This window comes from Cygnus atratus, chromosome 26 (assembly GCF_013377495.2).
Source record: "Cygnus atratus isolate AKBS03 ecotype Queensland, Australia chromosome 26, CAtr_DNAZoo_HiC_assembly, whole genome shotgun sequence".
Lineage (NCBI taxonomy): Eukaryota > Metazoa > Chordata > Aves > Anseriformes > Anatidae > Cygnus > Cygnus atratus.
The window spans coordinates 1,645,449-1,673,393 of NC_066387.1; the positions used below are offsets into that span (position 1 = coordinate 1,645,449).

At 41.7% G+C, this 27,945-nt stretch overlaps 1 protein-coding gene across 3 annotated transcripts in view; it reads right to left on the minus strand.

Annotated features, from left to right (window-relative positions):
- Positions 1-1,955: 1,955 nt before the first annotated feature.
- CRTC1 (CREB regulated transcription coactivator 1) overlaps positions 1,956-27,945 on the minus strand; it is a 46,902-nt gene continuing 20,912 nt past the window's right edge. Inside the window, exons 3-15 of one of the 3 annotated variants that reach the window (XR_004782127.2) lie at positions 24,608-24,745; positions 23,749-23,810; positions 22,756-22,850; positions 20,676-20,761; positions 20,249-20,292; positions 19,768-19,988; positions 16,921-17,057; positions 16,125-16,376; positions 13,853-13,954; positions 8,690-8,776; positions 7,681-7,861; positions 6,602-6,882; positions 1,956-6,075 (exon numbers count right to left, since the gene is read on the minus strand). Coding sequence is in view for 2 of the 3 variants with exons in the window: in XM_035569756.2 (XP_035425649.1) it covers positions 6,671-6,882; positions 7,681-7,861; positions 8,690-8,776; positions 13,853-13,954; positions 16,125-16,376; positions 16,921-17,057; positions 19,768-19,988; positions 20,249-20,292; positions 20,676-20,761; positions 22,756-22,850; positions 23,749-23,810; positions 24,608-24,745 (1,617 nt within the window). In the remaining variant the exon portion in view is untranslated. Of the gene's footprint in view, positions 6,883-7,680; positions 7,862-8,689; positions 8,777-13,852; positions 13,955-16,124; positions 16,377-16,920; positions 17,058-19,767; positions 19,989-20,248; positions 20,293-20,675; positions 20,762-22,755; positions 22,851-23,748; positions 23,811-24,607; positions 24,746-27,945 lie in introns of all 3 variants that reach the window. The other 2 variants (XM_035569756.2, XM_035569757.2) reach the window with 2 other exon arrangements.

Below are 27,945 nucleotides of genomic sequence, written 5' to 3' on the forward strand. Positions count from 1 at the left end.
AGGAGTAAAATAGTCTAACCTGTCATCTCCATTTCCATCCTTATCATCATGCTGTACGAAAACGTCTGAAGTATTGTCATTGCTGAGAGCAGCGTCTCGCGTATGTGACAGCGATGACAGAAATACCTATGGCAGGCACAGCATTAAGGGAAATACAGACACCGTAGCGACAGGTGCCTAACAGCTGCTGCTGACTCCAGAGCCAGGAGTCACTGCTGAGCACTTTCGCTCTGGTTTTTGTTCCGCAGTCCCCAGCTGCAAGGTGGGATGTACAATAGCAGAAATCCAGAGACGCAGCTCTGCAGGATGCTCACAATTTTGTCAGTTTTTCCCCCATGCAGAGCCAGCAGTCAACACTTTTGTTCTAATAGCCTACATAAACCAGACAAGGTATTTTCTTTAAACCCTCCCAACTTTCTAGCTTGCACCAGGCTCCTTCCCAGCAGAGTCACCTGCCTTTTCCCTTGTAACGCGCACAGCAACAGCAAACCGCCCCGCTGCAGACAGCCCGGGTGCGCAGCCGCAGCCACCGGGAGCATGAGTGCGATGGTGAAATCTTCTCCAGGACCCGGCTGGACAACACAAACGTGACAGCCACCCGCTTCTCCCCACTGAAATACAGGAACTAACGGACCCACTGCCAGCACAGCCCAACAGTTCAACATATAAAGAAATACTCTGACACTTGCATTCAGTCTAACGCAACGCAGCTGCTCAGTTCTCTCTTTCTCTGTGCTGAATGCAGCTGCAGCACCTCTACAGCCCTACTGAGCGTTTACCCCAGCACAAGCATTGTGCCAGAAGGCTCCTCACTGCAGCCATACCTGGAAAACAGCAATAACTAGGCAACACGGAAATTCAGAGAGAAATTTAGTTACTCAACAACTCACCCAGGAAATTACGGAAGTAACAACAAGTATTACAGCAGCCCATGAGAACGCAGGGGCCCCCCACGCTGCTGTCCCGCTGTGGTTGTCCAAACCCAGCTCTCAGAGCAAAGACCATCACCGCGATGCTGTTGGCACCGTGATGCAGACACAAAACACAACACATCAGGGCAAAACAGATTCACCGTGCTTGAAACCCAAGGACAGGAGGCTCTACATCTGCTCTAAAAAAAACAAAGCGCAGGAGGGAAGTCAAAGCACCACATACAACGAGATGCATCACGCGGGGATGGCTCCTGCTCGCTCTGTAACACGTGGGCCTCGCTGGACACACTGCATCTTAACCTGAAAAAAGGGGTGCTGGCACCTGTTCTTGCTCTTTCTGTGACTTGCTCTCATTACCTGTAACCTTCAGAAATCCACAGTGCTCATACACTCTTCATATTTCAAAAAGCAGAAAACCTGCAACAAATAAAGAGCAAAGCATCTGTGCTGTCCGTTTTCTGCAGCGTTAGGTCAGGCGAGAAGAGATTTCACTGCTGGCCCAAAAGAAGACCGCTATTTAGTTTCCCACTACTTAGTTTCCTTAAAAGAAGTGAACTGACTTATAGCAGATGCATTTGAAAGGGTTAGACAAGGCTCTTTGTGCTCGTTAGGTAATTACCAACGTTAAGTTGACAAGTAAGACTTGAACCACTTCTCAGACCAGCACTCCTCGCTACCTGCGGTCAGCACATCACACAGCGACATTTTATTTCTATCCGGATTCTCTATGCCGTGCATTTGCTTCCTTGTTCCACTCTCTACCATGTACTTTTCCTGCAGTTGCCTCTATGGCAGCCACAAGTCAATTTACTGAAGAAAACAGTAAACATATTTTACCCCTTTAGGCCTTTATTTTGATAAAATTGGTCAAGCCCACATAAGGCAATATACACCACAGTTAAAACCACCCCCCTCCCCCCCACAAAAAAGAAAATAAATAACACAAATGAATATTGTACGTAATGTAGTGTTTTGTTTTGCAGTATAGAAATTCCACACAATGATTCTGTTTAAAAAGGTAAAAATGATTTATAATACACAGTTATAATGTCATCATGGTGCCCGCATAGAAAACTGACATGCAATCCATGCCTACACTGCGCAGTATAAATAATATGCAACTAAAAATACAAAGAACAGGAACACTACAAATTTTTTTTCCGCTTTTTTGTTTTTTAAAAAGAACATACACATGTAACAAACGCTACCTGCGCTTTCACATTGCCATCACAGTGACGGGGGTTCCGTTTGTCAGAGGAATAAACGCTTTTCTCCTGAAAGCACAGCATACAATTTAACCTAGGGTATGATGAGGGGGCTTTCCTCTTCCTTATGGGACAGAGGGGGTTTCCAAGGCGAGTACCATGCTCAGTAAGGGGCAGATCTCCAGCCTTAAGTATTTTTTTCTACAGAAATCTGAGGTTTTAGAAATGGACGCTGCCAAGACCTAATTTTTGAAGGATATTTGAACAATTCTACGTTATCGGACGCTGCTTTTTACAAACACTCAGAGGGCAGCTCTTCCTCTTAGCTGAAAGTTTCAAGCATTTCTGTTGCATGGCTTTGCACCAGGGTTTCTCAGGCACGCTCTTTTAGAAACTCAATCCAATCTAATTTTCAAAAAGGTAATAAAATGTACAAATCATTAATAATTTCTTCGATTAATTTGCAGCCTCTTTCTGGAAACCTTTTCCCCTCTTTAAAAGAAGAAAAAAAAAAAAAGGAAAAACTCAAAGGTTCTCTGTACAGGAAAGATTTTGCACAGTCAAAGATCGCTGGCGAAGTGTTCACTGACATGCAGAAGCAGTAGTGAGCTGACAGGTTGGGTGCTGCCTGCGGTCGGTCACACATGCAGCAGAGAGAATGACCTCAACTCGGCCTGTGCAGATTCATTGGAAAGAGAATGCAGACTGCTATGTACAACGACGAGAGCCTCCCCCCCCCCCCCCCCACCTGCACTGCAAGGAACAGCAGAAGTCTGTTTTTTCTTTTGAAAGTCACAGTATTTTATACACTGAAAGTTTATTCCTATTAATTCCCCATTGTATTGGCAAATGCAACAGTCTAGCTTGGGAACTTTTTAATATATATATATATTTATATATATAAAAAAACACATGTTGTAGGGAGGGGGAGGGTTCATTCAGCAGGTATGTTTGGACAGTAACCCTTTGAGACACCAGACAGTTTCAAGATTTAACTGAAAAAGTTACAAATAATACTTTTTTCTTTTTTTTTTGCCAAGTGTTTTTTTTTTTCTGCTCTCATCCATCCCTGGACTGTGAGGGCCAACCACTCCCAACAGCTCTCACTCTTTTACACACAATTTAAAATGAAAACTGTGCTAATAGGTTTTTAAATATTATCACTTGTTCCCAAAACACTGGGGATCGGCTCCACGTTTACATTTGACAAATTAATATCGTTTTTGCTTTAAAACCAGCCTTATGCATATGCACTTAAAAATATAACCTTTAAGGGGAGAGGGGGAGAAAAACCCCTCCCAAGCGCAGCTCGTACACGACGCTGTCAAGAAACTGGCCTTCTGGGAAGCAAAATGCAAGAGCTGTTGAAAGAACTGCTCCGGTTCTCAAAGGGTCAGTAATAAAAGCAGCTTGCCTGCCCGCTACCGGGGCTTAAGAGATGAAGCACATTTTCATACACGGCCGTCATCTGCTTCCCACGATGACTTCATCTTCTTCCCACTCTCAAAGCACCCTTCTCCGTTTGCCCCACAAGAAAGGAACAAAACCTGTATTTCTCTCAACTAGATGGTCCCTAATTTTGACAGTTGCATCCAGACGTGTTATTTTTAAATTAAGGCCATTTTAAATGTCTACTTACAAGTCTAATAAACAAGATCTCTTATATACACATGTAGTTTTAAAAAAAATTAGAAGGTAGCATTTAGCAACAGCTCCCTGTAAAAGTCTCCAGTTAGGAATCTGATCTCCTACTTGGATGCTTCATTCTGAAGTGACTCTGGTTTTAAAAAAATAGATCACAAACAAGAATTTACATGCATGAGAGTCATTCGAACAAGAGAGCAATACAGACAGAAATCCCATCGAGGAACTAACAGTACTGTCAAAGAGACTATGTGAACTGCAAGAAGCGTATCCGACTCACACTGTACCTTTCGGCTGTTTCAAAGCAAAGGACTCCGAGTCACCTGTGCCCCAAATACTCTTGTTCTTTTAGGGTATCCTTCTGTTCGAAGCTACCTCTTTTTTTTTTTTCTTAAATTGAAAAAGCATTAGCAATCTGAAATAAGCAGACATCAGGAGTTAGCATGTACTACCGGGTGTAAATCCTAACAAACATTTTCAACAAAGATGCAGGATAACCTTTCAGTTGCATGGGAAGGAACAAAAGAAAAAGACACAGGTAAGCAAAGAGATCTGAAGAAAAATACTTTTAGTGCAAATGGTCAACTAATGGCACAGATGTGAGCAAACACGCACCCAAATTATAGAGATCCCAACAACGATTCTGCTCAGCAGTGTTTGCATGAATCTCAGGACGGCGTCCCACAGATTTCTGGAAGCACACAGAAACCTAGTATAACTCATTAAGAGCAGTCCAGCTCCTCCGTATCGCTTGCTGAAAACAGCAAGAAAATCCTTCTCGAGGGGAACGGGGCAGGGAGGTCAGGTAGAAGTGCTGAGGGGATTTTTTTGCTTAGAAAAATGACAGCTGAGAGAGAACTGAGACGATTTTAGACAAAATACAAATTCAGGTGATGCAGACTGAGTCGAAAGAGAGCAGATATGGAACGCCCATGCCAGGGACGGGCATGGGGAAACAACTCGTCTTGAAATGAAAACAATCCCCAGCTCTTTTATCGAGGCTGTATTTAACAAAAATAGCTGCGGATGTCCACCCCCTACTGCATGGAAATGCTTTCCTCTAGCTGGTATTCATTAACCTCACATTCGGGGTGTTATGTACAAAGTCATTTTTGTTTTGTTAATGAAACTCAAAATAATGTTAATTCCTAACTTCTACTGAGAAGGGACGTGTACTTACGGGGTCTGTTACCATGCAGGTTACAGTGCAATGCTGCCAACATTTTAACAGTGCCCCTGGTAACTACTCTACGCCTACTGGGCTCTTGATAAATCCTTAAACATATTTTTAAGATCTGATAAAGTCCCAGGTGCAGAGATTTGGGAATAGTCATAAGTTCAGCCGTGATATTTAAGTGAAATCAACTCAGTCAATGAGTTTTTTCTTTTTTTTTTTTCTTTAAATCTGCCATTGATAAAGTGTCATTCACCATTCCGTTTTACTGCAGCACAGAATATTAACAAGGACTAACAGAAATAGTCTATTATGAATTTAACAGAATTGCAACCTGTTCAAGGATACAGTACTATTTCACTGTGGAACAAGCTATTTTTTCCCCAGGGTGAAAGAAGGAATATTGAAGTTCCTGGCACCCTATCTCGACTATATAAGAGGGAAACATCTAGACTTGCCCTAGGCTTCCTTACCTCTGCTCAACATCTGTTTAAAATTCCAGTTAGTTAAAAATACCTATATATATAATATATATAATATATTTCTGGAATAAAAACACAAAAAGATGTACTGTACAAGTATTATGTAGAGTGCTTCAACTGGCTGTATGTAGTTTAGCTACTTTGCTAATATCCAAAAACTTAAATAAAAAAAATCATAAATAATGGTAACAGAATAAGTAATGAATAAGAATAAAAAATAAAAAATAGTCATCATGGTTTGAGCCAGGCATTGCTATAGAAATGCCCTTCCTGTTGCCCAGGAATCTCTCACAAAGTAAAGTTAGAAATATACTCTGCAAGTTAGTCTCCTATATTCTTTTAGCTGCTTTAAAATGTTCTGATCCTTCCTCCGTGCTAATCAAGTAATGAATTATAGTACTTTTTTGTGTGCTCAGAAATGCTATATATATGTATACATATATATAAATATATATATATATATTACATATATATTTGTTAAAAAAGCTTTGAAAATAGTGTTTACAGTCGCCTTTTTGACTAGCCAGCTACAAAAGGCCGTGGGGCTGCCCGGCTGCTTTTCCGCTTGCCAAGTACACGAGTTTGCTCAGGGCATGAGAAGAGGCAGTGGGTGCAGGACGACAGTCAGGGGAACGGACCTGGAAACAAACATGGCATATCGATAAAGGAAGAAGCATTTTACTCTACAAAGCAGCTGTCACGAAGCAGAGTCAAAACCGCAGAAGCTCCCCCAGCCCCTCCCGGAGGGTGGCAATGCAGAGATTTGCTTTCGAATCGGTGGGGGGAGAGGGGGGGGACAGTCCTCGGCACCTTTCCCCGTCCCAAGCAGCAGCCAACGATTTGGTACGTTAGAAAGAATCTCTTTACCCTCGGCTCTGGACCTTCCTCGCCTGCCCGAAAAACACCCCCTCCTAGTGCAAAGGATAAATTGACAACTGACCGCTGGAGCTTTGGTGGGGGGAAGGGGGGGGGCTCTGGAGAGGAGAAGGCTGATGGAAACTCCTTACTCATTAATGGCAACGAGTGGGTAAGGGGTGAAATACGGCGCGACAGGGAGTAGGGGTCTGCAGCGCTGCAAGCTTAGAACGACAAGCTTTACTCATTGTACACGTTGTACAGGACAGAGCTACCGCTCTCGGTAACCCCTGTTCTGACACGACTGACCCATGGGACTCTCTAGTTCGGCTGGGCGCCAGGAACAAGCGCCGTTCCCAAGCTCCTGGTGTCCACGCTTCACAGCCGGTCCATCCTGAACGTGTCCTCTGTGGCGGGGTCGGTGAGGACCATGTCTGGGTCATTCAGCATGTGCAGTCCATCCAAGGTTAAAGGGTCAATTTTGAGTTCATCCAGAGGGAACTGGGAATCCGTGTCAAAGCTGACATCGCCCACTCCTGCCAAAGAGCTGGTCAGTTCTTTTGATAAGCTGGGAGGAGATTCTCCTGTCACTGTGGGGAAGAGGAAGAGAGAGGTACTGGTAGGCCTTAGCAAATACGTATTCTCCAGGCAGAAAAATTAGATGAAGTGATAATACTGCTTGCAAAAATCCTGGAGTAATTTATTGAAGGCTAGAGTTCAGATGAGAAAAATCTATCCTCATCTCCAGCTGGATGAATTACAGATTTGTCAGAGCATTTCAAAGTCATCGTAACGACCCAACACAAAGCAGTGTTCATCTATGGTCATTTGGGGGCTACAAACTGGTGCCACTTCAGTCTCTTCTCGCTCCCTTAGGTTTAGGAACAAGAACCCCAATCTACATGATGCTAATCAGCAAGAGTCCTGGGCTGAAATATGGATTACACTACAGTTTTCTCAGTGATCCATGCAGAAACTGTTTCCAAATGTCCAACCGTGACCAGATTCGCAACCATATGTAACAGTAAAAATTCCTTTGTTGGCAAGCTTGAACGGAGCAGCAGAGGAAAAAGTTCAGCTTTCACAGCTCCTCCCTCACTGAGGCAGAGGATGCAGTAACTTCAGAGGCAGGGGAGCTCTGTAAGACAATTAGTGCTGCTGCTGCATGCTCTGCCTGCATGCTGGGATTAAACAAGAGCCGTCAGGCTCCCCGAAATACTCAGGAAATACGCCAGACCGTAACACGAACATTTACCCAAGGTGAAACACCACCTTCAAAGGTGACAATACCCTTTTCCTTTCTTGGCTCACTGCTAACGTTGCACAACGAAGATAAAATCCAGCACCGGGATGGTTTTACTCGTCTGGTAAGTCTGCAATGTCCTTACCTGTAAGAATGATGTTGGGGATGTTTCCATGGCTGGAGTAATTCAGCTGCTGCGAGTCCTGCAAGCTGCCATGACTGCCGGTAAGTCCCATCATGGCTGCCTGGGAGTAGTTAAGGGTGGAACAAGGGCTGTACAGGCTGTTGGAACTAATGGCGTTTTCTATCATATTAAACTGTTCGAGCTGAAGACCAAGGTACAAAGGAAATTATTACTTCCAACCGTCAAGAAACACAGCAAAAATAACTTACAAAGCTCAAGTATGGGAAGTAGAGTTGAGAAAGACAGGCAAACAAATTCATCTTTAGGTTTTGTTGATCAAAATACGGTCTATTTTCACTTAACTTTCCAGAATACTTCACTGCCAAATTCAGAGTGCAGGGAAATGAGGGGAGAATTGATGCCAAAATAAAACTGTTGCTTTCATTATCGGAAGAACAAAAGAAAAGGTAGCTTTAAAGCAAGGTAAAATAAATAAATAAATGAAACAATTCATGCCATTAACTCAGGTATCTGCCCATCAAGCACTGCCTCTCAGAAGCCGTCTCATTTTTATCTGCTACCAGAGCATGTTTAACAGCTGAATGAATCAATGCACTGGCTGGCCAAAGCAACGAGGGTGCAGGTCTGCCTGCTAGGTTTTGGTACTGTACATGAGTTGCTTGCCAATTTCAGGAGTAAACATTGTTAGCACATACACGTGAACCCTTCCCAAATGTGGCTACAGCCAGAAATATCTGCATTTATTTATTTTCATTATTTCTAATCCAATAAACTTGGCAGAACACCTTGAAAAACATCTGCTATGTCGGCTAAGAGGGAGGAAAGGGGAAAAGAAGAATGGGGAGAAAAAAAAGAAAAGAAATCCCTAAGTATTGCAAACTAAAAATGAGAGGTAAACTTAAAAGGACAAAAATGTGCTATCACATAAAATAATCAGGGGTTGAACTATATTTACTTTAAGCTGAAAGTGGCCGAAACATAGCTGAAAATCTGAGATGAATTTGCTCACCTGATGGGATAGGGCATTAGCCTGCCTAGCTGTCATCTGCTGATCATAATAGGAGTCACCAAATACACTCCCCAGAATGGAAGAATGCTGAAAACAAAACAGAGTCTTTATGGTGCAAAAATCTCACAAACAGAGGTACCCACGGCGTGCAAGTGACTCGAGCCTTCCAACCAATGCTTCTCAGAAGTTAGTTAGCAGTGCCCCATTTTATTACCAGCCACTAACCACCACCAAGTCCATAAATATTCAGCATTTCCCTCCAACACACAAATCCTTCCACGTTACGCTGCCTTTCGTTAAGCACAAAAATACAGTCAAGTAAACCAAACAAACTTCCTCACGGAGGACATACAACAAATAAAACTTCTGATTTATGAGTACAGACGAGTGCGCCAGTTAAGACGAGAAATAAAAATCGCTCTGCAGCTGCAGCTTTTTGGTGAACTTCTTTGTTTTGGTGAGAGACGAACTCAGACAGAACCAAACTGCACGTTCAAAACGCGATGCAAAGCTGATCGCCAGCACACAGGGAGTGGCTAACTCACTGCCTCCGCAGCCTCGTGTCCGCTTAACGGCCAGCTTCACCGAGACAACAACATGCCAGAACAAAACTGACATTTTACAGTCATTTCACTTCAGCTGGAGATCAGAAAAGTTAACGAGAAGGCCCAGTAGAGCATGGAACCAGCAGTTCAGAGACAAGAATCTCAGGAGGAATTGTACAGCCTTGCTAATTTGACTGTCCGCTCAGCATGGCAATCATTTACCAGTGATTCTCCATCGTTCACCAGTTATTCTAAAGGTGACCAAGAATTTTAGGTCAGTATTTTAATAATGCTCAGCACTACCCCAGAGAATTGCCACACAGAAGAGAAACCACAAAGAGATCGGTATAAGAGCCAATTCGCATGGCGTTTAATACCTTGCATAGCATTTTCCAGCTGTTTTATCTGCACATTAAAAGAAGAAGGCTACAAATTTTCTCCTTAAAAACCTACGCAGCGTATGTAATTAAGCAGAAGCCTAGGAGGTACAAGGACGGTTACACCAGCCGCCACAGTTAGAAACGCTGAACAAAGATCAATGTACTGAAAAACACGGGATAATGTCCACAACAGTGAACATGAAAATCATCTCAGCGAACAGCACGTCACATTTTAAGCATTCTCCTCCTACATCGGTAGCATATCTCAGTTTTATTTGCAGGCTGCATGCAAGGAAAAGAAGGAAAGTCTTGCACAAAACTGCCGACACCCTCCAGGAAAGGGGACTATCATGAAAGAAACAATCATCTGTTCTTTTTAAAGCAAGCAAAACCCTTCCCACCTCCAGCCAGAACCCTCAGCTATCACATTAGACGGACGTTTTCGGATAAATGTGGCATCAAGGGAGGAATGCACAGCCCAAGAACAGAGCTCTGCGGGGAAGGTCGCTGAAGTTCAACACGAGCCGCGCGTGCTGCACAGCTCCTTGCTGAGCAGATCCTGTTTGATCCCAGAACCGCCTGGAGCATCACTGCGAAGCGCTTTCCACCAGCTGCACGCGAGGGTGTGGGCAGGGTTCGGATGCACTTTGAGAAGAGAGAAATTTGCTGCAGAACAGCGCTGCTGGATAACGTCGGGAAGTTGAAACACAAACCTCACGGACCTCCGAGGGGCTGCGCTTAGAAGCATGACACTGGCAGGGTCAGGAATAGCTGCAGACAACTGCCTCCAAATCTTTGTCAGAGATCATACAGGGACTTCTCAGTAAGAAAGGGTTTGACTGAATGAAGCCGCCTCTTCCTTACGACTGACCAAATAGGGCCTGAATAGGTTTTTATGGACAGAAGTACGATTTTGATTCACTGAGTTCGCTTTCCTGGGCGTTTATGATGTGTCACAGCTATGATTGCAGAACAGAAATGACAGCTTTGCAACTGAACGCCCTACTCAGTGCCCTCCTAAGAAAGAGGTAAAACTGGGAACTTGGAGCCTCTCTTCCCATTTACCACCCGGTCCTCAGCACCACGGGGGCTGCTCCATTCCTGTGAGACTGGGCTGCGAGGAAGTGACCAAACATCACAAGAGCACGTCGCACCGGATGAGAGGAAAGCAAAGCCCTGCTGCGAAGTTATACTTAAAAAAAAATAATAATTAAAGGCACTTTCCTTCTTTAAACCACTGACATCTTGCTTGTTGCCCTGTTACACTTTGATCGGCATGTTTTGATGGCTACTCAAACTCCACGCTATTCAACCTGTTGCATGTGCTGCATGAAAAAACGGAGTGTAGAGAGCATAGAGCTAACTCGAGCAGGCAGATCAGGACCAGGCAGCTTCACTATCACGGGAAAATCATTCCCATCCTAAGCAGCAGACACAGCCTCAGAACCGTGTGATGTTTTACAACAATCTCTAACAAAAAACTTGCACTTCAGGATGTCACCTACTCGATGTAAATCAAAGCTGGTTTGGACCAGCACTAGAAATACAGTTTCTATTTGAGAGCTCCAAGGAGAAACAAAGTATGTTTTTTTTTTCCCATTTAGTTTTTGACATCTCATTTTTACAGGAGCTTTTCAGAAGTAGGGCAAAACCTAAGATTTTTGCACTCCACTAAGCGCTGCTCCCGAGCTAAAAAGTTTAGGCAACATGAAAAATAATGAACAGGAGATCAAAACCTACTTGTGCAAGCCTACCTTCGTAACCTCTAACAAAACTTACAAGCCCATGTTTTCCCTCAGCTCTGAAGTATACCAGTTATTACATTTTTAAGCACTGAATCTCCCAAAGGAAACCAACTGGAAATGTCATTACTTCAACACTTCAGAGTCCTAAAATAATTTATTGACAACTCTGAAAAACATCTTGCTAACACCATCTCCTACAGAAACACTAGATGAGGTCTGTTTTGTCAACAGTACATCTCCTTGGGTTAATGATGTGGTGACTGTAAGAAAAAAAAGAAAACCACACAACCTCTGGCTTAAATTATTCGTCTAAAATACATACCATATTATCCAGTATTCAGCCATTCTGCTAAAAAAAAAGCAGATTTCTATCTAATTGGAAGTGTATGCCAGGTGTTAGAGGAGAAAAGCACAGTAGTAATAAACAAGCCACCGTCAGTGAAAAGCCATGCAAACACAAAGCTGAGAACTACAAGCAGAGCTTTTCAATTCGTGTTTGAACAGGAAGACCTTCATGTAACAAACAAACAGCTAAAACACGAGAGCAAATAGATTTGGAGATGTGGAAAGATGAAAAAAAAAAGCTTCTGGTGAATGAACCGTATGTGATAAAAATCAAACCACAGATTTCTATTTTTAGAGCATGTCACTCACATCACACTGATTCACTGCAGAATGATTTAACCTAAAATTAATTGGAGAAACAGGAGCAAGTGGGAGACGTCTACCCGGTCACACCTACTTTATTCCACTCTCACCAGCCAGTGCCAGACTGTGCCACAACAGGAACATTCTGCTGTTGGAACCAATCTGCTTCTACTTGTGGCAGATTATTCTACAGACTAATGAATCCTGCTATTTGGGAGCTGCCCCCATAATCACAACCCAGTTTTTTCTTTCCCCATTGCTTCTCTCCACACCTGTATTTGCAGCCTCAAGAAGTCCACTGCCACAGGCAACTCGCTCTCCACTGCTGCCTTTTGGCTTATTGACAGAGGTAGGAAAGCCACAGTGTTTTTATTTTAGCCAAAGTAAAGAACTGCGTGGATACTTTTAAAGAGGACAATACTGAAGATAAGTAGTATTAATAAACCCTTCTCATTTGGCATGACTTACGGTGTCCTGCTTGAAAATAGCAGTACACAAGCAAGAGTTTACAGGGTAAAACAGGCCCAGCAGGTAAAATCGTAGCCAAGCCTGCACTCCCTACACTCCAGTACTTTGGAGTGACCGGTGGCAACAAGCCTGTGGACAAAACCAACAGTTACTGAGAAGTCAAGGGGGAAAGAAAATCAACGCAAAATCAGAATCGTCTGTGCTGCCCAAGTGACAACTTGACCTGAGAATTTGCAGCAAGACTGGCAACAGCTTCGCTCTAGGTGACAGCCTAGAGAAGTAAGGTTGCGTGTTTCCTTTGAGCCACACACAGAACACAGCAGAACTGGCAGAAGCAGGCAGAAGGAAGAAGTTAAGAAGCAATTAAGCAAGGGTTAAGAAAATCCAGACAGTCCTGACACTCGGATCTCTTACTGAGCTTACCAGTGACCTGTCTCTGGCTAATGGCAAGGAGAGACGAAGCTTCTGCTTTGGAACCATGAAGGGGCAGCACTTATTTAGATAGGATCCTCCTTACAGCCTTAAACGTTAAATGACGAAACAGAAAATGTATTTTCAGACTCTGTTGTGATGCTCTGTAAGAATTTTGTTCACCTTGTTTCTACAGGTGGGATTTGGGAAAGGGGCAGACACGTGGATCTATTTCAGGAACATCAGATTATTTTTGTGCTGAAAACGCACTCGGTTCCCTTACAATTAGGGCACCCTTAAAGAAGGCTTGCTTTTAATTGTCTTGCAACTGGCAGATAAAAATTCCCTTTCACAGGTTTACATGCACACTGAGCTAAGACTTGCATATAGGACACGTGGATGTACGGATATACATACACAGGAAGAAAAACCAGGTGGCATGCAAGACAGCATTTTCACTAACCCGTTACTTTCAAGCCACAAATTGCTTATTTTAAGAGCATTTTCTGCAATGTTTTCTTTCCAAGTGTACGTTCCCATGTGAAAAAGGTCCTGATGTAAATGTGTTTGGCCATACAAGTGAGATTTAGTGCTGCAGGAAGTTTTCCTGCTACAGGAGGTACTTAACAAGCTTCCCTCTCTCTCTCCCCTGCCCTCCCAACCTTATCTGTCAGCTCCTCCGCAATATTGCTAATTGAAAGGGATACACCTCGAGGTTCTGTCCACGGTACACCCCACAGAAATAACTGTGTTAACAGTGCTCAAGCGAGTAGCTTTGACCAATAAAAAGGCAATTCACCAGCTATTGAAAAACCCTGGAACTGAATGAAACTGCAAACAAGATGAGACACCAGGAATGCATGAGGCACATACAGTTACAGTGAGGCAACTATGGGTCAGTAATGGAGAGACTCAACTAAAAACAAACACGAGAAGCAAGGCCTGTGGAAGCACAGAGTCCCTTACTTGAGGGGAGCTGCCAGGAGAGAAGCCTTGATTGGAGACAGGAGAGGTGGGAGACTGGTTGGCTGGGGAGCCAGCATTACTGCGGTACTGCTGGAGTGAAGCCTACAGAACAACACAGAATTAAAGACCATGGGATTGATGGAAGGTTGGAAAGTTATCAACTGTTGGCGCACACAGCTTGAGGAAGCTGGGAGAACCATCCTCTTCAGCAACTCTTGGCTATACATGAAGACACGACTGCTGTGAACAATGCCGCAAAAAGGAGAAAGTTAAGGTACCGGCATTGGCATGGTCTCGTCTGGCTGAGATCTAAGAGCAGGGCAGGGCTGTTGTACAACCAAACTATTTAAATATTTTTTCCCCACTGTTTTGAGTTCAATTAAAAGAAAAAGTTGGTCAGCGAACAATTTAGGGAAAAAGCAGTCTCGAAATCTGGGAGTAACTATTTTCAAGTCAAATTCGATTGCCATACCCACACATTCTTAACCTGCGTTTACAACACTCTGGAAATCCGTCTCACCTTACCCTGCCTAATCTTCAACAGTCTAGCTGTGTTATCAGGATCAAAGGGCATAACCACAAAGACCAAAATCCTTCTCAAAGCTGCATTTCACCCCAGGACATGGAACAGACACTGTCTGAAAATTCACACTATGTTTTGCAGGTTTAATGTTAGTTATATTTATATTGTTCTCAGTCTTCCTGAGAACACGTTTTCGAAGATTTACCTTTTTGTTGGTCACAGAGAACCCTAGGCTTGAACAAATTAAAAATCTCAAATGCATTTGAATAGAATGCTGCAGTAATTAATATAAACTAAGTACAGCTCTTCCTATTATATTTCCCTTAGAAATTTACAGATGATTGAGGAAAACCTGCAATCCAATAGTTCTAAGAAAAGGAATAATTTAATCAGATAGCTATGCGGTGCAGGAGAATGCTGTACAACCAATGCTTTCTGACATCAAATTCCACAGATCTCAAGAAAATGTCTTAATCTTTTTATATTATGTATTGCTACTGATGCACTTTAAGCAGACATCCAAACTACAGCAAAAGGAATTTCAATACTGTTTTGATAACCTGCACAGGAGTTGTCAGTGAGACTGTAGCACAGCTCAAATGGCTTTGTGATAAGCTAGCTTTAAATTTTATTTATATGCAATTTCAGTTGCTTTAAAAGATAAGCATAGCACCCTAAAAGTTAAGGTGATCAAGAAGTTTAGGATGAGGAAAGCAACACAGAAAGCAAAGAATGAAAATCATCTGTACTGGTAGCTACTTAAGCATTAGAATCAAAACATTTGGACACATTTTGAGTAGGTCGGTATCCTTTCCGCTGCCGGAATCGGCCTCCTTCTTCCCCTTCTAATCCTGAAAGGGAAGTAGCTTCCTTCAAGAAGCACTTACCAGCACAAGTCGTTAAAATTTCATCCACAAATGAAATCCATGGTCTAGTGCTACATCAATAAAGAACGAGTTCTCCCCATTATCTAACCAGTTACTGTCATTACAACACTGCCAGGAGGACACTACAGGTCAGGCAACCAGGATCTGATAGAGCAGGGGCAGAATGACCAGAGAACGAGCTGTGAAATTCTTCCTCAGCTAGCTTGTTACCCTGATCTCACTCTCTATTCTGGACTTTTATATGCAGAGAGAGAGAGAGAACATTTCACAACAAACCATGGCAAAACCAGCAGGAAAAGAAATCTGCCCAGAAATCATCACTACTATGTAGGTATGTACTCCATTTCCTATCAGGATCTAAAAGCAGCTACAAATCCAATTTTGGGGGATAATAATGTATGCTCTATAAATCCTTTAAATGAAAGGTTTCTAAATATAGAAAGTGCCTGACTCTCTCCAACTTCGGGGAACTGCTTGTTAGCAGGTTTCTTGATCAAAGTTCTGTTAACTCCTCGAGTCTACAGCACTTTGGAGGTGCATTACATTTAACAGCCTGAAAAAGTATCAATGCAACAGCAGCAGCAAGGTGTGAAATAAATGCTGATATCCAGGATTCAGGCTGCTCTAATCAAACACGAAGTCACAAGTGACACCATTTTATGAAACTACGGCCACCGTAAGCACACCCGAAAACCAAATTCTGTCTATAAAGCATTTGAAGATGGATTAAATCAAAACCATTCTACTTCAGACTCCACCTAGAAGTATACCTATCACAAGGGCTGTCCAGCTTGAACCCTGTTGCATGCTACCACGTTTTCAAAATGAAAGCTTTATCTTTTTCAGCTCTACCCACGCTTACCGAGTTGATGTCTATTCCCATTGATGGTTGGGTCTGGCTACCCGGAGGTGACTGTGGGATGGTAGAAGGTACCGTGACGGAGAGTGGGGGGAGTTGCGTTCCTCGCTGTAAACCAGAGGTCTGCATTAAAGGAGTATTCTGAGGCAGAGTACTTGCCACCTGGGTCTGCTGCTGTTGCTGGGAAGTTGTCTGGGTAAAAAATGGATATGGGGGAAGCTGCTGTTCCAGAGACAACGCATCCATAGCCACGGCCTTAAAAAGAAAAATTAAAATCATCCACACTGGCAGGTAACTCCCCTTAATTTTCAAGCATATTAAGTTTCACATCAAGTGAACCACACTAAGTCAATCTTGCATTTTCAAATGTTACATAAAGGTTTAAAGACAGTAAAGAACATATTTCAGAGGACTTAGTATCATCTTCGCTGTACAATAAGCAAAAGCCCAACTGAACGTCCAGATGAGGAATTGAAAGCTACTCAGTTGTGGAATCACACTTCTGAAATCAATTTTAAAAAGCTAACTGAGCTTCTCACATGGATTAGAGAAATGTCTTCCAAATTTCATGGACAACGTCTTCAAAAGAAAAGTGTCTTGATGTTTAGCAAGGTTTTAGAAAAGTCAAAGTAAAATCTGTGTCCTCTACAAACCTCTCACTTTTTAAGGTACAGATTAATAAACACATTTAAAGAAGATTACAGAACAAGAAAGATGAAGTTACAGTCATTTACCCCCTAGGTGAAGTAAAACAATTCACCTGTGACCAAAAATTGTAATTCTCCAAGCAAGGTCCTACCTGAGTAATTGGTGACAAAGGGGAAAGCGTAGGAGACATTTGCTGTGACTGTGGTCGCCTCGAGTCTGCGCTCAACGAGAGAGGGCTGACGGTGGGCTGACGGTGCTGCTGGGAAGGGGCTGGCGTCGTCGTCATTCCTGCCAGTAAGGAACAAACGAGCTCAAATGGGAACGGAGCAACGGTTCGTTGATACTGGTACAGAGGTAATTACTTGATCTGTCAAAAATGTACGGCCTAGGTTGACGACGCAAAGTGCTGCATGTGCCTAGGCCAATCAGGAAGAAATTCGTTAGCTAATTTGCAACTTTGTCAGGTTAAAAAGCATCAGGAAGAGAGCAAGATCCCTGTGGTTGTTTATCCTGAACCTAAACCAGTCACAGTTGTGCAGGACTGTGCACAGATACTGACTTGGAATTGAAATAAGCAGACCTGCTCCAGAAGCACTGTGCTTCCCCAGTGGTTTATGGAAACAATAGGCACCGTTCTCACACGCCCCTGGGCTGCACACAAAGAGTCCAAGAGCAGCATGTTCTCCTCTATTTGTGAGAGCTGAAACTTCAGGAAGAAGATAACAGATCATGTAACAAGACTAATCAGAAGGCACTTGTGTTATTAGAAAAAGCAAACATCTATTTAATGGAAAATGCAGAAGAAAAACTGGTTACACAGGACGTACTCCATTTTAATGGCATACCAGTGCACAGGAAGGCAGGAAATATCCCTCGCACTCTAAAGAGCCCTGACCTAGCAGGGGTTAGGGACAGACTAAAAGTAATTTAGCTTTACTCAAATTCAAGACAAAACCTGCAAGCTTTGAAGCCTGTCCTGTTTTCTGCCTCACCCTAGAGGAACTGAGACACCCTGGAAAGCAATTTCAGGACAATCTCTCTAGTGAGCTGTTCTTCCAGAGCTGCCAGAAAGGAGGAATTCACAAGAGCCTGAGAGCTCCTCAGCACTTGGCACCTGCTCAAGGCTTCCAGGCAGGCTGCCAGGGAGCCAGGAAGTCCGGGCTGCCAAGGAGCCAGCAGGCAAACTGGCTCTAACTGAGCAGATTCTGAAGACTGCCTGGCTTCCCGCACGATGTTTTCAAAAATCAACACTGTCTCATGGAACATGTCAGCGAACTGACAACCTCAAATGCACAAATGTGTAGCCTAAGTTGTTGGCAATTCTTCATAACCTGACAGGTGTTTTTCCCCACCTTTACTTGGGGATGCTACAGGCATGTCTGCACAATGCACAGAGCTCCTACAAAAGGCTCAGAAGCGTTTACATTTTCTGCTCAAGATCTAGAAGATAAAGAAAGGAAAGGAAGGCTTGAGAATATCAGTTTAAAAAAAGCCAAAACACTGACTACGCCATTGATTAAACTACGGGAGAGTCTCCAACACGAAGCAGCAAACTCATCAATGAATGTACCTTTCTCATTTGTAATATCTTTCATAGATCAGGAAATGTTTTCAAAGCAATTACATACCTACTGGTTTGCTTTTATACCATTTACTCTGCTAATTACGGGTAGTGCAAAAAATTTAGCAACCCAGTCTGGCCTAACTCCATGGAAGTAGTTTGTTTCTTTTTATATACACACCACCTTTCTTAACAAAGCCTTGCTATGCTCTACTTGAATGAGAGCCTATCCCTGAAACTTTGTGTAGTCTGTTTTGAGACCAGAAAGCTTTCTGAAGGGTGCCAAAAGCTGCTGATTTCCTCTCTACTTAGAGGGGTAAACTGTATTCTTGCTTCCTTCTTAAATGTAACTGCTCAGCCATAACACTACATTAACCTGATTAGAATTATTTCCTTTTTACCAATATATGAGAGGATTTTTAAGTGGGTAAGTGAATCCTGCCTAACACAGGAAATACATTTCTATTTTTGGATAGAGCACTTTTCTTCTGTTCTAGGAATCAACCAGCTGCAATTGTCACTGACAATAAAACGCAACCCTACTCACAAGTAGGACCTAGGGAAATTATTAAAAAAATAACAATCACCAGTTTAGGCCATTTGCTTAAGTTAACTAGTCTTGAAATTATCAGTTGATCAGTATGAACATTATAAACTGCCAGCATGGCATTTTTTTATTTTTTTTAAATAAAACTATCAGTATTGCCGAAGTGCAAAAGCCCCAACAAAGCTCAGACTCATGCTGAACAGCTCAAACAGCAGCAGCATTTTGCAAGTACTTGCAACAAAAACTACGCTCAAAAGGCAACGATTTCAACACAAAGACACCATAGTGAGAGTGAAGTGTGCACTTGGTATTGCTTCCCAAAGCCCTTCTATATCATGAATCCTGACTACTGAGGATATTTTCAAAAATCAGGCAATCAAGCTTACAAAAACTAGCAAACCTTGTAAACTCTCCGTATCATTTTGACTGCTTAAAAGACAAAATCTGCTTCAGATGAAGCAAAATACTCTCCAAAAGAATCCTCACTGGAAAAAAAAAGTATTCTAAAGGAATGAAAACAAAAGGCCTACTTAAGGTATTTCCATAATTCAAATGCTGTTGGGATTAAGTACAATGAATTACAAGGGAGGCACGTTTTGGATGCTATAGTCTGTCCTATAAAGTCATATATAAACAACAAAAAAGCAGACTTGGGCATGAAGAACTTGAAAAACATGTAAGGATATTTGTAAGTCAAAGCTAAATACAGCTTTATCACTTTTTCATACAGAAATGCCTTTAAAAAACTTGTTTATAAAGACAAGTCAGTCAACAGAAGTACAATTACCCCTCAGACAAAACAGTATTATTCAGCAATGCGACTTCCATGCTGTAAGACAAGTGACATATTACGGACAATCTGTTAAAACGGCGCAGAATCGTGATCTTACCCTGACTGGCAGTGCTGATGCCCAAGTGAGTCAGATTGGCAGCAAGATTTCCGGTACTATTGGAGCTACTCAGGGCTGGGAATGTGGATTCCTCAGGATCTAACGGTGTTGGGAGAGGGGAAGGGAAATGGATGTTTGTCAGGTCTGGAAGGGAGCCACCCGTGTTATGCGTAGCAGGAATCAGCGTTGTAGTGTTTTCCTGGTCAGCTGATGGAAAGATGCTAAATAAAGGAGAGAGGAAAAAAGACAATTCAGTTTAAATTTCAGCCTGGACAGATTTGTACAAAATCATTTTCAAAAAAGGGAGGTGCCATATACAGAAACATATAGTGTATTTTTGATAAACCAATTAGACACATAATAGACAAGGGGACACTCACACTAGTTTTAGCTTATCTTGCATCTATTCAAGAGGAAATTCAAAGTACAATGTTCTTTCTTAAAGATCTCAATGCTCTTTAAAAAGATGCTCAAAACTTACTTGATTCCTGGAACTTCACATGATTTAGGTCTTGATGACCCAGTCTAAAACAGAAGGAGGAAATTTTTATAAGCAAAGATACTTGAGATTAATGTTTATGACATTTTATTCAGAAAATTTTATTTATTGCATTTCTAGAGCTATGCTTCTACACAAGAGCTCTGTGAAGGTCTTAGAAAAGGTTTCTCATCTTTGTTTCCTTTACCGATTGACCCAACAAGGCTCAAATTTAAAGAGTTTCTCCTGATATAATCAAATAAAATACATATAAAGTGCCTTTCTGATCTAATGTTTAATGATATGTTGCTAAATATAGTATTTCATCTCTGATCTCTGGAAGTAGTTGTTTGGCAATATTTCGAGCATTAGTTTACCTAAACGTGTTTAGAAAATGAAACCTCTATGCTTTGAAATGTGAGATTCCTACCTTTTTAGTGTCCCATCCTTGCTTAGAGAGGGTTTTGTCTGCCTCAGAGGTGGTTTCCTCCATTCCAGGGACAGTCAGCAATAAAACTAAAAAAAAAATGATAACAAAAGGAAGCTTTTCAGAAATAAATTTTCAGATACGGAGTTTAACTATTTTCGAAACTCTTGTTATTATTCAACATGGAGTGGTACTCTACTGTTTTGAGATCATCAAAATTAAAAAAGCAAACACCGAAACAGACTAAGATAATATTTTATCAACATGGAGAAGTTCCCAGTGTCAAAAAAAAAAAGTTAGCTGCAAGTAGAACAAGATTTTAAAAAGCAGGTATTCGATTCACCTTAAATTCAAGGAACTTTCAAACTGCAGTTAGAACAAGAAAAAAAAACAGATACTCTTCAGTACTTTTAAAAATTTTCGTGTCCAATTTCATCCGTTTACATCTAAATGGAAAAATGTATGCTGGTTCCTAGCTTTTCCTACCTTTCACATTTTACACAAGTGAGATACACCTGTTACATCTAATGGGTGGCCAATGGGACAACTCTGCTGTGATAAAATCCAAACCATATCCCCTGGGACAGAGAAACACTACAAAGTTTTCCATATTCCAACTATAAAGTTTTCCATATTCCAAGCGTGTCTGTTTGTTCAAAGCAATCAGCTGTTGCATCATGCTAATAGCAAAGTGACAAAGAAACATCAAAAGAAAGTACAGTAAGGGAGATTCAAACTGATGACCAGGAGAGTCGTATGATTACATTCATATTTAAGCAATATACTATGAGATGGCTGCTATTTAATGCTTTACAGCGCTAGAAGCATTATTTGGGAGAGCTGCAGTACAGTGCACAGGCATCTGAGCAATGTGCATCCACCTATCTCTGGGGTGTTGTTCAAGGAATAAATTATCTAGACAGATTTAGGAGCTTTTAATGCATTTCTTGAACTGACAGCAGAAACAAGGGCCAGCAGAGGGCACCACAATTGTTAGTGCCTGAGGGCTGTGCTGCTCCTAGCTTGTAACTGGAAACATTATTAGAGTATCATTTGTAAACATAGCCTCTGAGGGCATATTAACTGGGGGTCTCAATGCCATAAAAACTAGATGAAGTCTTGCTACTTCATGATATTATATCTTAATATTATGCCGTTGTTTTTGCTGCCTGTCACAGTCCTAATGCAAGAGGCTTATTCAGAAAAATACTGAAAAAAATTCTGAAAAAAAAATCTGAAAGCCAGCTCAAATAATGGAGGTCTCTAGGTGAAAAAGTCAAGATATTCTGAATTTGCTTCTGGTCTTCAGCGTGCGTGTACTTCAAGATTTAAGTTCTATCACAGAGTCAATACATCCTGTTAAGCAACGGCATATGAAAAATTACATTAAAACTCTCAAGGTTTTGTGACAGATTTACAGTTTTGCATATCAAAACTTTGGTCTCAGATGGAAAGTCAGATATCTATCAGATTAACCTGCCAGGAAAAAAAAACAGCCACCTTTAATATTTCAATGCAGAATCAATTTCCAGAATTTAATTTTTGATAGCTAGTACTTAATGAAGTTAACAATGTGAAATTCCTCAAGTCATTAGTGTAAAATTGACAAATTAATACCCATGTCCAAAAGAAACACCTATTACAGCAATTTTCTCCACTGGAGTGATAAAACTTGCTATGGCACACAGCAGCCTGTTAACAGCTGCTCAGTAACCTACATGAAATGCCAGTGGGTCTCTAACTTGTCTACAAGCTACTGGAAACCTCTAGCACCCCTGACAGCAGTCTAACCACCAGCATTCCACAAGTCCAGATTACTTTTCCCCACGGGGCAAGTTCATAGAATGACTGGATATGGTGTGAAGGAAAATGCTCCGTCTTAGCTTTGTCTAAGCTTTTTTGGACTTCATTATACAGAAGAGTACATGAGGTCCTTTGTTCAAACTGTTGTTTAACCAAATCTAGAAAATGTTATGCATACAAATATATGTAGAAATAGACAAACACCAATACACGTGCATATAATCTGAAGTACAACGCTTCTAGTACAACAAACTTTTTTTTTAGCGTTTTTCTCTGTTACCTCTTTTCTGCTGCATGTCCTGTGACCCTCCTGAAAAGGATTCTTGTTGAGCTGGAGTCATAGTACTCTGGTGCAAGGCAGAATCAGAATTTGTCCTGAAAAGAAGGCAAAACAAATTATTTTTACTGTCAGCTCCTCTAAATGAAAGAATGCTTAATCTCATACAATTGCAACCAACTCAGGAAAACCTGCATTCACTCCACATTAAAAAACAAAATCTATATTTGGCATACACCAGGCATAATTTCTTTGTGAAACAATCAATTCACAGAACACAGAACAGAATTAGTTCAAGTTTGAAGAGTAATTGTTTCAATAATGGGATTGAGAGGGATACAGGAAAAACTGTTTACCATAGTTAGAAAATAATTTGATATGCTTTGTTAAGATTGTGCACGATCAAATAACGCAGTTTAAGCTGAAAGCTGCTTATACATCTCTAGTTATACTAGTCTTTGAAAATAAAGCATTCCTGCTATAAAGGGAGGGGAAATGACCAGTTCAAGGATGCACGTGTGTTGTGGAGACAGGAACCTCCACGGCCAACATCTCTCACATCACAGACTGTCTTTCCCTTGTGAAGGCAGGCCACCACTTTGCTCCTCCAGGGCCAGGAGCATAAGAAGTAGGAAACGGGCAACTCAGTGCTCCTTTCCATTCGAATGCTTGCATTGGCAGACCAGTCCCTGAGCACTGAGAGAACGCTGAGTCTTTTACAACTTCATAATTTCAGGATACGCCTTACAACATCTGGAACGATTTACCTTTAAAAACATCACACTGGCTGACACCTTAAGTTTAAAGGCTGGCCATCTAAATGAATAAACATGATAGAAGAAAAAAAAATCAATTTCTAAATTCAGTTAAGTCATAGAGGTTCGTATGACCAACTGATGTGGGGAACAATAAAGGCCTTTTTGCACATCAAGGTGTTGCAGTATCAGAGAACCCAGCCCAAATACTAACACACACGTACACCACTGTGCTACTAACCTTCTCCAGCTTGTATCCGATGGAGGTGACAGGTACACAGTGCCATACGGACAGCTGTCTACGTGATTCAGTCAGTTAAGGGGAAGAACACCACTTCCTACTTAAGCAAGAAGTCTATTTGAAATCTTCTCCTAAGGAATAATTCAAATTGCCCTGTCAAAACCACTAAGCTCACACGAGGAAGGCAAAGCAGACTCCCTATGGGGAACATACCGACTTTAACAAGGACAATCGAATCAAAATATTATCTTGCTCGTTGCAATGTTTAAGCAACGGGACAACCATCCTCTTTTTCCCTTTCTAAACATTTAACTCTTCCTGAGAAGCCATCGCCTCTCCGCTCTCCCACTTACATATCCCCTTTAGTCCCTTCAAGCCCGTGTGATTGTGGCACATTTCAAGCCAGTCAGCAATAATAAGCTGACCCATTTTCACAAAAAGCAAGAAGAAATAGTTCTTAGCAGATGTTAAACTTATGAATCAACTTGTAACGAAGTGCACAATGAACTGCAAGGAATTATTCACGTTTGGATTTACTCAGTTTTGAAAGGAAAGTCAGTTTCACAAATACTGCCTTGTCTTTTCCATCATAGGATCTCAGTCCCTCTCTGCTTCGTGTGTGTTGTTATCCCCAGCGAGAGCTGAGCCAACAGAAAGGTAAATGCTTATTTTACAGAATAGTAGATATTTTTAGACCAGATCACAGTTCAGAAAAAGCAGATGACATTAACTGCTCAGAGATGGGAAGCAACTCCGCTGACAGGTGAGGAGAGGAGGAACAAGAGAACTGTAAAAACCGAGAAATACGATTTTGGTGAAAAGGCAGGTTTTCGTTGCCAGCTCATAAGCCAAAGGATATTTGTCTTCCATGCTTATCCACAGAGAGAGGGCGTCGGTGTGGGGATCCGAGGCGATTCCTGTCCCGGTACACTCTGTCCACCAGCCCGTGATGCCGAGTTGTCCTGCTTGTGTCCAACCCAGATGACTGAAAGGGAGTCTGAGAGACACGCAGAAAGTCACAAGCAGAAAAATACATGCACGAGCCGTCTGCCAGAACTTACTTATGTTGTATTAAAGCTTCTATTATTTTAAGCAATAAAACCCAGGAAAGACATGGACAAACGTAACCACGTACATTTTTTTCTCCATTTTCACTACAGCCATGGAAAGCAATTACCAAGGCTATCTCTTCCAGACAGAGATTAGAGACAAGTGGAGGCAGACTGCGCTAGATCTGCCCCTCATAAATCAGCACGGCTCTCCAACCTTTGTATCTCTGAAATACCAGAAGTGATCGTGACAGGGAGCCTACTGACAACTGCTGTTTACATTCCCTTGGTGTAGCATGCAGCATGCATCCAGAAGGAACATGCTGACAACCAGAGCTTGAACTACAAGGGCAGGAGATGCAGGAAGAAGATGCACAGAGGTCCTAGCAGTCACCTGAAGCTTTTAAGGAACACGCCGCTTTCTCTCACCCCTCCTTTCAGCATCATTATTTTATGGGGACACTGACAAAATTCAGGAAAAAAAAAAAAAGAAAAAAAGAAAAGCAGTTTCCTTCCTCCTTTGTCTGGAAAAAGTTAGAGCACTGGGTATTTTTGTGATTTTTATTTTGTTCAGGTTGTGCAGTAAACCGAGGTGGGTCAATTCCCTCTCAATCTTATCAGCACCTATGTCTTGAGAGTGTTTACTTGTCAGCAACCCATTTCAGAGAACAAGATGCCACGGAAAGCACAAAGATGAATTCCCAGGCTAATCTGGAAAGTTTCTACATGTTCAAAAGCCCTTCCCAGAGCATACCTGCAGGGGGGAAAAAGGAAGTACCGAATGGTCAGCCTCTACACACACTTCAACAGCAATATATGGGCCTCGAGGGAAAAAAGCTACACAGCCTTCCACTCCTTGCCAATGTGAACAGCTTTGCTGAGTCCCTCAACACCATCTGCTTGGAAATCCAAAATTTCCTCCTCCATTCAGGTGCTGCACGTGGCAAATGCACTGTCCTGTCTGCCAAGCCATGAAGCCATCTGGCTTCCACATTAAAAAAAAAATTAAAGTGTCCAGCTTTGGTTATTTTAAATGATCTTTTCTAAAAAGAAATTTGGCATTAATTTTGAAATCTTTTGTTTGTAATAACTCCTTATAGCACCTTTTGACCTTCCTTTTTTTTTTTAAGCTAATGTTAGCTTCTTTTCTCTCTATGCATACACAATCTGTGTTAGTATAAATGGGTGCAAAGTGGCTGTGATGTTTATTTTCTTGCTTAAGGGCCAACACTTTATACGCAGCAGAATATTGCTTTACTCAACATGTCACTAGCAGGAGAGCACAGTGACTTTTTACTGTGTTCCTGCCTGTTAAGATCACGGTGTTCTGCTTCAGCAAGCATGAGTTCTTTTGCACGAAGCCTTCGAAACCTCAAGTCAGAGCATCTGAATTTTGGGTAATCTAAATTAAAACACGTTGGTTTAATCTCTGCTACAAGTACTAAACAACAATCTAGTTCTATTGAACTGGCACCACACAGAACTGAAAATGTTCATAATTCCAAACCAAAAAAAAGTCTCAAAATCTTCTTTGTACTGTTGTCACACTGATTCTACCCCAAAAGGCTGAAAAATTTGCAAATTAATACACATGTGCTAGGAAGAGCAACAGGAGAAGCCATTTCCCATGTCATGGTCCCAATCACAACGTTAAAAAAAAGGAAAAGCCACTCAGTAGAACACTAAAGATGCAGAACTCACCTGGAATTTAAAAGGAAGACAATGCACATTAGCATACAGATGAAGTTGAATGCAAAGATAGCTATTTCTTAAGTTTTATGGCACAAGTTGCACATAAAAACTCAACAAAAATCTGATCTGAATGTAACAGTGGCACAAGTAAACATGGACCATGCCCTGTCAGAGACAGAGCTACAATTAACACAGAGGGGAACTTTTGGGAAATGTTGTTCTCTGGCTTTCCAGGAAAAAAAGAAAAAAAAAGAAATCTCAAGTGAATCCCTAACTTGCTTGGAAAAAAAATCAGAAAAGACGACAAACACCTGAGAAAACAGGTATCAGCCCCAACAGTTCTGGTTTCTCTCAGCAACCAACACACGAACCTTACTCTGGACCAAACACCAGACAATGTCCCTTTGTTAAATAAGCCCACCCCTGCAGGGCACATGATACTTAGCTATTGCAAACAATTCTGTTAAAAAAAAAAAGGCAAAAAAAAAAAACAACAGATCTGAGCATCAATGTTATTTGGAAAATGAAGAACTAGAACCGTTTCACTTCCTGAAAAATATTCAGGGATTTGAGATCAGAACCAAAACTCCACAAAACATGAAAAAAAAAAAAAAGGAAAAAACAAGCTAAATACTCACAGATGGGAAGGAAAAAGCTCAGTGCTCTAAAGCAACCGTGTCCCTTTAAGATTTATCAAGACATTGAGTTAAGAAATAAAAACAAGCAAGGTAGATGAGGGGAGAAAGTGAGGAGTGGTACCCACTAACAGCTTACATTTCGGTGCCCCTTGGTGACAAGCAGCATTTGGGTAATCATTCTTCCTTTCCCAATGGAGTTTAACATGCAGGCTAAGTGCACATGCTCAGAGATTGCTTAAATCACAGGCCAAGACAGTGCCAAATAAACCACCGTCTGCAAGAAATTAATCCCCCATAAATCATAAGAAATCACATGACAGACCACAGCAAGTCCGGAGAGTCTGTACAGGAATTATTATGCATGTTCCAAACCGGGATGCATGGCAAAACCTGTATTTATGTGACAGACCATAACTCCTTCGGAGCTGGGACGGTGAATCAGATAAATACTGTGCATACCAGAAAAAGTGTAACGTGTGCTAAAATACGTATCTACCTGGGCAAACAGTACACCAGTCCTAAATACGTATTTGCACAAACCTAAATACTTGTTTACCAAAGAGACAGGAACTGCTCCAAAGGCTTCTGCCAGAGCTCCGTTGTGCTGCAAATGCAAAGAACCAAGATGCTCAGATACTAACCCTCTCACATCCACACAGGCTTCACCTGACCGACACATCATGCAAGTATCTTTTTGGCAATTTCATCATTATTTAGCTTAAACGTGAAAAACCTGGAACGCATTCATCACTGAAACAAATACATGTTTTTATTTTGTTGCTTGTCACCATTTGTTATCTGTAACAGTACCAACATTG